Source organism: Gopherus evgoodei, chromosome 2 (genome assembly GCF_007399415.2).
Source record: "Gopherus evgoodei ecotype Sinaloan lineage chromosome 2, rGopEvg1_v1.p, whole genome shotgun sequence".
NCBI classification, from domain to species: Eukaryota; Metazoa; Chordata; order Testudines; family Testudinidae; genus Gopherus; species Gopherus evgoodei.
The window spans coordinates 62,852,855-62,862,633 of NC_044323.1; the positions used below are offsets into that span (position 1 = coordinate 62,852,855).

The 9,779-nt window shown below is 48.5% G+C and overlaps 1 protein-coding gene across 1 annotated transcript in view; it reads left to right on the forward strand.

Annotated features, from left to right (window-relative positions):
* NFE2L3 (nuclear factor, erythroid 2 like 3) overlaps positions 1 to 9,419 on the forward strand; it is a 29,314-nt gene extending 19,895 nt beyond the window's left edge. The window contains 4 exon segments of the mRNA XM_030550835.1: positions 4,847 to 4,954; positions 7,487 to 7,876; positions 7,879 to 8,353; positions 8,356 to 9,419. Of these exon segments, the coding sequence (XP_030406695.1) occupies positions 4,847 to 4,954; positions 7,487 to 7,876; positions 7,879 to 8,353; positions 8,356 to 8,711 (1,329 nt within the window). The 3' untranslated portion in view covers positions 8,712 to 9,419.
* The last annotated feature ends 360 nt before the right edge of the window (positions 9,420 to 9,779 follow it).

Here is a 9,779-nt window from a genome sequence, read left to right on the forward strand (position 1 = left end):
CATCCGCTATCGACCCCGGCTCCCTGCCCTGAAAGGAGCAGAACGCTTGGCACTTCCTGTTCCCCTTGGACGCAAAGAGGTCCACCCGGGGATAACCCCACCTCCGGAAAATGGAGAGAGCGACGTCCGGTCGAAGGGACCACTCATGTGACAGGAAGGATCTGCTCAATCGATCCGCCAGCGTGTTCCGTACTCCGGGAAGGAAGGAAGCCTTGAGGTGAATGGAGTGGGCTACGCAAAAGTCCCAGAGTCGTATCGCCTCGAGGCACAGGGAGGAGGACCTGGTGCCGCCCTGCTTGTTGATATAATACATGGTCGTCGTGTTGTCCGTGAACACGGCTACACAACGACCCTGAAGCTGATGACAAAACGTTTGGCAAGCAAGGCGGACCGCTCTCAACTCCCTCATGTTGATATGTAGCCCCACCTCCTCCTGGGACCATAGGCCCTGCGTCCGCAGGGTCCCTAGGTGGGCCCCCCAGCCTAGATCTGAGGCATCCGTTGTCAGGGATACCGAGGGCTGAGACGGGTGAAAGGGAAGACCCGCACACAATACGGACTGGTCCACCCACCAGCCGAGGGAATCTAAGACCTTCTGGGGGACTGTGATTAACATGTCTAGCGGTTGCCTTGGTCTGTAATGACTGATAAGCCACAGCTGGAGAGGCCTCATGCGGAGCCGAGCGTAGTCGGTCACAAAAGTGCACGCCGCCATGTGGCCTAACAGGGTTAGACATGTCCTCACTGACGTCAACGGGGCTGACCGCAAGCGTTGAACGATCGCCGCCATGGTCTGGAACCGCTGCCGAGGCAGCGAGGCCCTGCCCACAGTGGCGTCCAGGACGGCCCCGATAAATTCCACCTTCTGAGTGGGCCTCAGGGTGGACTTGTCTGTGTTTATCAAGAGGCCCAGACTCGCAAACATGCCGGTGATCACGCGGACATGACTGTACACCTGCTGTTCCGACGTGCCCCGAATCAACCAATCGTCCAGATAAGGGAACACGTGGACACGGTTGCGCCGAAGATGCGCCACGACAACTGCCATGCATTTTGTAAACACCCTCGGGGCCGTGGACAGGCCAAACGGGAGGACCGCAAATTGATAATGACGAGCCCCCACAACGAAGCGGAGGAAGCGTCTGTGGCGTGGCCAAATGGCAACGTGGAAATACGCGTCCTGCATGTCGAGGGCGGCGTACCAGTCTCCCGGATCCAGGGATGGAATAATGGTCCCCAGGGATACCATGCGGAACTTCAACTTCACGAGGTATTTGTTGAGTTCTCGCAGGTCGAGGATAGGCCTGAGGCCCCCCTTGGCCTTGGGGATCAGAAAATAGCGGGAATAAAACCCCTTGCCTTTCTCGTTTTCGGGAACCGCCTCTATAGCTCCTTTGCTGAGGAGCGTCTGCACCTCCTGCCGAAGAAATTGCTCGTGAGAGGGGTCCCTGAAGAGGGACGAGGAAGGAGGGCGGGAAGGAGGGAACGAAACAAACTGCAGGCGGTACCCCGTCTGCACCACGCTCAAGACCCAGCGGTCCGATGTTATTTGGGACCACGCCGGGAGGAAAAACGAAAGGCGGTTGGAAAACGGAGGGGAAGGATCCGTAGGGGAAACTGTTACTGCGCCCTCGAGCGCACCTTCAAAATGAAGGCTTAGGACCAGGCGGGGGTTTTGAGGAGCCTTGGTTCTGCCCCCCTTGGTTCCCCGACTGCCTGCGCCTCCCGTTCCTGCCGCGGCGCCTGTAAGGGTCCTGCCGCTGGCGGAACTGGGAAAACGGCCGACGGTGCTGCTGTTGTTGCGGCCTAAAGGGTCTACGCTGTGTCACGGGGGTGTGCATCCCGAGGGACCGCGCAATGACCCGGTTGTCCTTTAAACTCTTAAGTCTGGGGTCTGTCTTATCGGAAAACAGGCCCTGGCCTTCGAAAGGAAGGTCCTGTATCGTGTGCTGGAGCTCTGGCGGAAGGCCGGAAACCTGCAGCCAGGAGATGCGACGCATCGTAACTCCTGACGCGAGGGTACGGGCAGCCGAGTCCGCAGCGTCCAAGGAGGCTTGCAAGGCCGTGCGCGCGACCTTCTTGCCTTCGTCCAAGATGGCCGTGAACTCTTGGCGAGCATCCTGTGGCAGCAGCTCCTTAAATTTGTCCACTGCCACCCAGGAGTTAAAGGCGTATCTGCTCAGCAGGGCCTGTTGGTTAGAGACCCTGAGCTGCAGCGCCCCAGCCGAATACACCTTACGGCCAAGGAGGTCCATCCGCCTGGCTTCTCTGGATTTGGGGGCCGGAGCCTCCTGGCCGTGACGCTCCCTATCGTTCACCGATTGCACTACCAGTGAACCGGGAGTCGGGTGAACATGTAAATATTCGTACCCCTTAGAAGGGGCCATGTACTTCCTCTCGACTCCTTTCGCTGTCGGAGGGATGGAGGCCGGGGACTGCCAGATAGTATTGGCATTGGCCTGAATGGTCCGTATAAACGGCAGGGCGACCCTGGTGGGAGCATCGGAAGAGAGGATGGTGACAATTGGGTCCTCTATCTCCGAGACCTCCTCTGCCTGCAGACTCAGGTTTTGAGCCAATCGCCTGAGGAGGTCCTGGTGCGCCCTGAGATCCAGCGGGGGGGGACTGTTGGAGGAGGTACCCGCCACCGCCTCATCCGGGGAGGAGGATGATGAGACCCCAGGCACAATAGTGTCCAACTGAGGGTCTTCCTCAGCCCTCGCCTCTGTCTCCGGAGCCCCAGCGGAGTCCTGCTGTTTGGACCCTTCGTCCCCTTCCGGGGAGGGAGGGGGGCGAGACAAGGAGGCTTCAGGGGCCCTACGCTCCGCAGTCGCCGGCCTAGCAGGGAGCTGCTGGGGGCCCTGGGCCTGATGGTACGCCCAGGGTGTCCAGAATCCCCACTGTGGGGGGCCTTGGTCCTGCAGCGGCGGATCAGCAAACAGCGCCGCCTGCCGGTCGGTGCCCAGCGCATAGCCGCTGTCCGTCTGGGAGGACACGGACGGCTGCCTGGAGGGCCACGGCGGGGCCGACCCTGGATGGTACGGGTCTGCGCGGGCCGGCACGGAGGATCGTCTCGGTGCCGGGGACCGGTGTCGGGAGTCATAACGGTGCCGGGATCGGGACCGGGATCTGTCACGGTGCCGGGCGCTGCTTCAGGACCGGGATCTGTCACGGTGCCGGGCGCTGCTTCGGGACCGGGATCTGTCACGGTGCCAGGCGCTACTTCGGGACCGGGATCTGTCACGGTGCCGGGCGCCGCTTCGGTGCCGGGACCTACTACCAGCTCGGTGCCGGGAGATCGACCGGGACCGGGACCTGCCACCAGCTCGGTGCCGGGAGGTCGAGCGAGATCGGGACCGGGACCTGCCACCAGCTCGGTGCCGGGAGGTCGACCGGTGCGGCGAGTAGCGTCGGGACCTGCTCCTGGAGTCGCGGTGCCGGTGTCGACTGGAGCCTGACCGCGACCGTCTCGATGCCGACCGGTGCCGCGAGTGCGACCGGTACCGCTGAGGGGAGCGGTGCCGGGACTGCGAGCGGCGTCGGGATCTGGAGCGCCCAAGACGTCGGGGCCTGGATGGCGAACGACTGTCCGTGGGCGGTGCCGACATCATGGGCTTGCCTCTGGACGTGACCCGCACCGGAGGAACCGGGGGTGGCAGCCGAGTAGGCTCCGTCAGGGCAATAAGGTCCCGAGCCGAGGCGAAGGTCTCCGGTGTGGATGGGACCATTATCTCAACCCCAGATCTCATGGGGGAGCTCGGCGGCACTGGACTCAACAGACCCGCCGGGCCCGGAGTCAACGGTGCTGACGGTGCCGGCGGCGCCACGGCCGATGTCGAGGCCGGGCGTTCAAGCCGGGTCTGCCTGGCCGGAGTATTAGACTTCGACGGCCTAGGCTCTGATTCCGGTGCCGGAGAAGGTCGGTGCCGAGGAGTCTTCTCGGTGCCGGAGCGATCCGGTGCCGGTGCCGAAACCACGGTCTGCGAAGTCGACGGGTCAAGTGCCGCCTCCATTAGGAGAGTTCGGAGCCTCTGATCCCTCTCCTTTTTTGTCCTCGGCTTAAAAGCCTTACAGATGCGGCACTTGTCCGATCTGTGCGATTCCCCGAGGCACTTCAGGCACGCTTCGTGGGGATCGCTGGTAGGCATGGGCTTCTTGCAGGCCGCACACTGCTTGAAGCCTGGCGAAACAGGCATGAGCCTGGCGCCCGGTGCCGGGAAGGGCTAAGCCCCCGGCAAGAAACTACTTAACAGCTATTTACTAAACTATCTACTTAACAATACTAATTAACAACTATATATAGAACTAGAGATAAGCGATAAACAAGCGATAGAAACTAGGAGAGCTAGGGACGTGGAGGACAGCTATGCCGCGCTCCACAGTTCCAACGACCGACACGGCGGTAAGAAGGAACTGAGGAGCGGGCGGGCCGGCAGGGATATATATTGGGCGCCATGGCGGCGCCACTCCAGGGGGCGACCTGCCGGCCCACTGGAGTTGCTAGGGTAAAAAGTTTCCGACGAACGTGCACGCGCGGCGCGCACACCTAACTGGAATGGATGTGAGCAATCACTCGAAGAAGAATCATGATTTACCAGCTTCCTGAATCTGTAAAATTACATAACTTATTATTTGAAAACTGTTTAAAAATTCCAGTTCTTCCCAGTGCCCCTCGATGATATTCAACCAAGCAGTTTGTCTAAGTGAAATAGATAAAATCATGCTTTTATTACCAAACGTTGACAGTATTTTCACAGTCTGTGTTTAGCAACCATGGGCCTTTTAATTGCTAGCAGTTTAAAAAAAACAACAACAGATCTTGAAAAATGTCTGTGTTTCTTTTCAGAGCAGAATTGAAAACACCAGCTCTACCTCCCAGTCTACAGCGGGGCTAGTACGTGATAACTCCATAGAAGAAGTATGGCAAGACTTTCTTCTGTCACCTGAGCTACAGGTAAGTGTAGTAGAGAACTTTAGGTATATATATCATTCTTCTAAAAATATACACACATCTGACTTGTGCAAGTGCATCTGAGATTATTTGCTTAATGAGCTGCAATCTGATAAACCCATTTGGAAGTGAAAATATGTAGGATTTAACTATGTGGACATCTTGCCATACACTTTACAGTTGGTGAGGCAGAGAACATTGTTGGCTCCCTCTAGATGATGGAGCCAAGTATATGTCATCTGACTTTAAACAAATCCTTCCTGCCATCCCCCTAAATAACCGTTGGACAGAACTTCATAACCTAACATTTTTCTGTTCTGATAGAGATGACGTGTTATATGCTCGTTGGTTTATTCATAATACTCTTCTGTTTCAAATTCAGCTTCTGGCTCCAGACTTGGTTCTGTAACTGGACCGGTCGGTAGGTCTAATTTTGCTCTGTTATGTGTTTGTAAATCCCACTGTTTGCAAAGGGGGTTGCAGTTGCATAACTGAAAGCAGAAATAGGCCCTCACAATATGCAAAATATTGGGACAAGCATAGTTTCAGAATATAAACAGATAAATCTGAATATCGGATTACATAAATCTGCAAAATAGTAAAACCTTATTATTTGATAAAGGGTCTCTCCCCACTTCCTAGCTCATTTTGAATGCTTTAGAAATCCTATGTTACTAAAGTGTTATCTTTATGTACTGTGATATATTCACAATGAAGCATTGTACATAAACTAAGCTGTAAAGGAATCAGAGTTTATCTAAATTCTCAAACCTTACTTTATATTTCAAAGTATGTTTTGTGTCTAACTTTCCATAAATGTTACTAACATTTGGTACATCACAGGAATTAAAGGGGGAAAATATTTCTTCTTTTTTTAATTTGTGCATTTGATAATATTTTGAGTGCAGTGAGGTCTTTTGTCTGTTTGCCCTAGTCTTTTGCGCAGCAATTTTTTTTTCTTTCCAAAAGTAAGAAAATGTGGCTTAAAATGACATTTTCCAGATTTTGTCAGGGGCACATATAATACTTGAAACTACTTCACTAAAAAAAAAAAAAAAAAAAAAAAAAAAAAAGACCAGCTTCTAGTTAGTCTTAAGACTATTTTTTGAACATTGGACTTGATAGGAATCAGAGCAGCTACACTGAGTGCTAGAGACTGAGTCAACAATTGACATTACAATCTGTTGTAATTATTTTGTACTGTTAAGAGCTACAAAATATAACCAAGGCCTGTGTACTCTGCAACAGAGTGGATCTAAATGCCATGACAAGGTCCCTGGATTCTTTAATACTCTAGCACTTGGAAATTGGAGGTTATGCTAGCAGCTTCATTTATATTGAAAGATAAAATAATAATAATGAATTCAATATGATAAAGAATAATACAATCTTGCTTCCCCATATTTTGTGTTAGCTGGAAATGCTAGAAGTTTTATAAATAAATGTTGAAGGTGTTGATGGAGATAGTAACCTGGAGATTTTGACAGCAGGAGAGAGAACAGTTGGTGGTTTTAGTGGATGAGAAGAAGGCAGTTTAAAGGTGTGTCTTTACTGTACAGTTAATCCATGCTGTTACTCAGGTGTTGCCCCTAGCACCTTTCCAATCCACACACAAATATCTGACCCGAGTGTGATGGTGTTTTCAAACCAGGCTAGCTGTCCATCCTTCTGTATAGGCTAAAGTCCAAGTGACACTTTCACTTAGGCTGCTCCCCTGCCCAGGGAGGACTCAGGCTAACCACTAGAATCCTGGTAGTCCTTCAGTGCCTTCTCACAACTCCCCTCATCTTCCCAGAATGGCAGACATGTTCTCCCACCATGCACTGGGAATGACTCAGAGTAGCTCAGCTTGGTAAAGCACAAAGAACTATGGGACATGTCCCCAGAAGTCCTAGCAACACACATGGGTGAGTGCAGCACCAGTAAGGACACAGTAATTTGATTAAAGCTTTGCAGTGTGGCTGCTCTTGCCTGGGCTAGGCTATATTGGGTACTAATCATGAATTATCTCTGCAGTGAGGACATACCCTGAGAAGCACATTGACTGGATAGGTCTTCCAGAACGAGCAGTAGAATAGCTAATGTTGACATCCTTAAATGGACAATTTATCAAGCCATTACGCTGAATGTGGTAGTTCATAACTTGCATAGCTTGTTTCAAGCTGTCAGCAGATTTGGGAAGACAGCACTGTAGTGGTTGGACTCTGCTTATGTTTTTAAATGGTTAGTTTCACAATGATGAGGGCTAAAAACATTTGTTTTTAATCTCTTAAATTTTAGAGGACAATTCTGTGCTAAGGGATGAAGGCTATGAGAAATTCTACAGTCGTAGACTAGATAGACCCTATGTGTAAGTAGGAAATAGTTCTTCCAGACCAGGTAATATAGAAAAGTTTAGTGCTACTGTGGATTATAATAGGAGGGAGAATATTGAAAGAAGAAAGAAAAAAGTGTGTATATGTATGGGTAAGGAATTTAGAAGTATTTAATTAGAAAAGTTGCTGATTCTGTGTATTTTTTTCCATTTCCTTTTAGGAGATTTCACTAGGAGATACTCAACCTGTAGCTAGTAGTAGCAGAGGCATGAATTCATTATCATCTCACTACACTGTAAATTTGACCCACGCTATTAGCCATAATGTTTGCCTCCATGAAGCTATGTTACTGAGATCAAACCACAGCACTAGAGTAAATCCAGAAATAAGGAGTGTACAGAGACAAGAGTCCTTTCTGCAGTTAAATTCTAGCATCACAAACCCCGAATCATTACTTAATGGGACTAATTTGGGGTTATTTCCATCTGTTGACATTAGGAACCTAACACACCAAGATCTTCTTTCAGACCTTGATGAGAACATCTTTGATGAGGTAAATCTAATGGCATTAGCATTGGAGGAAGGTTTTGATCCTATATAAGTCTCTCATAGCTTTTTCAAGAACCTGACTCAGTTTCTGGACTTTCTTTAAATTCAAGCCAGAGCACAACCTCTTCAAACAATTCTGATTCATCATCTGTTTCAACCTGCAGTGAAGGTGCCATTGGATACAGTAGTGATATAGAATATACTTCCCACAATGGCTTAGGAGGTGTAGGGGGTCATTACCCAGAGCGTAGTAAACACTGCCATGTGGACTATCAAAGCGATTCAGACTATTGCGAGGAATCCACACTTCAATATATTCTTCATAATCACACTTACAATCACCTGCCAAATGAATTAGCATCCACTTCTAAGCATCATTCTTCATCATCTGAGAAATCAAACAAAGTAAAGGGCAGGTGCCTCAATAGCACAGATAATCTTAGCCACGATGAACGCCATGTGAAAGCCCTGAGAATTCTGTTTTCTGTACATTAAATTGTGAGCATGCCTATTGATATGTTCAGCAACATGTTATCAAAGATCTGACAGATATTCAAATATCACTTATACGTGACATAAGGCGAAGAGGGAGAAACAAGGTTGCTGCTCAGAACTGCTGCAAACGTAAACTAGATGTGATCCAGAGCTTGGAAGATGATGTGTGTAAGCTTCAAGCCCAAAAAGAAAGCCTTAAGAAGCAGAAATCTCAGTGCAATAAATCAATTAGCCTTTTGAAGCAAAAACTAAATGACCTTTATTATGTAATTTTTAGTAGGTTAAGGGATGACCAGGGCAGACCTGTTAATCCAAGCCAGTATGCTCTTCATTGCAGGAGTAATGGCAGTGTTTTGAGAATACCTAAGAGACTGGTCACATCAGAACAGAAACAAAAATAAATAATATTAAAATCACTACATTATTTAGAACTCATTCTGCTGACAGTGTGGTCAATATAGTGGCATAAATGCTGGAGGCTAAGAATGCTTATGAACATGTTAAAGACCCAAACAGTAGTATTTTGAGACTTGTGCGTATGGCCTGCATCCTTAATTATTGGGATGGTTTTTTATATATAAATATAGTAAATTGTCAACACATAGAAGCTACAGCAGTAAAAACCTACTAGTTTGACTGAGCTGCTGAAATTTAATTGGAGTTATTGGAGGATGCCAGGCCACAAGCAGAAGTAAAATTTCTACTTAGTGTGGAGTTATTGCCTTTAAATGAGTTTGCGCACAGTATTTGCAAATAAATATTTCACTGATATAATTGTATGGAAAAAGGGTTAGAGGGAGCAGACAGGTATATAAGTTGTCACACATGGAATTAGGAGACTTCTCCCTATTTTGTAGAGAAATTGAAGGATCAATGCAAAAAAAAAAAAAATTGAGACCAGATGGAGAGGAAAAAAGTATTTCCTTCCTAACTACAAAACTCTTGGAAGGTAAAGTGGCCTTAAATTTTGATTTAGTCTGTTAGCACTGGCATAATTTTATAAAAAGCAAAAAAAGGTTTGGCTTAAATTCCAGGTGGTTTTATGTATTTTTCTCTTTTTAGGGATGTAAATTATTATTTTTGTACTAGTTTTCTGAAGAGGTCCTGGAGTAGGGTGACCAGATGTCCTGATTTGATAGGGACAGTCCTGATTTTTAGGTCCATTTCTTATTACCTCCCACCCCATCCCAATTTTTCACACTTGCTTTGACATTTTTTCCTCTAAATACATATTGAAATAGATTGTATCTGCTTCAACACTGTATTACACTATAGTCTTATGCCACTGACTTTTCTATGTAAACATGAAAGAATGCAGTGGTGAATCAGACACTTCCTATGATTTGTATGTTTTCAAATATGTGATGTACTATCTACTGTCTTTTTTCAGTCTAAATAACAATTTTCCTTTGGATAAAAGAGAAAAGTTGCTTATTTTTCTTACTTTTTAGGTTGTTTTAATCTTTTGT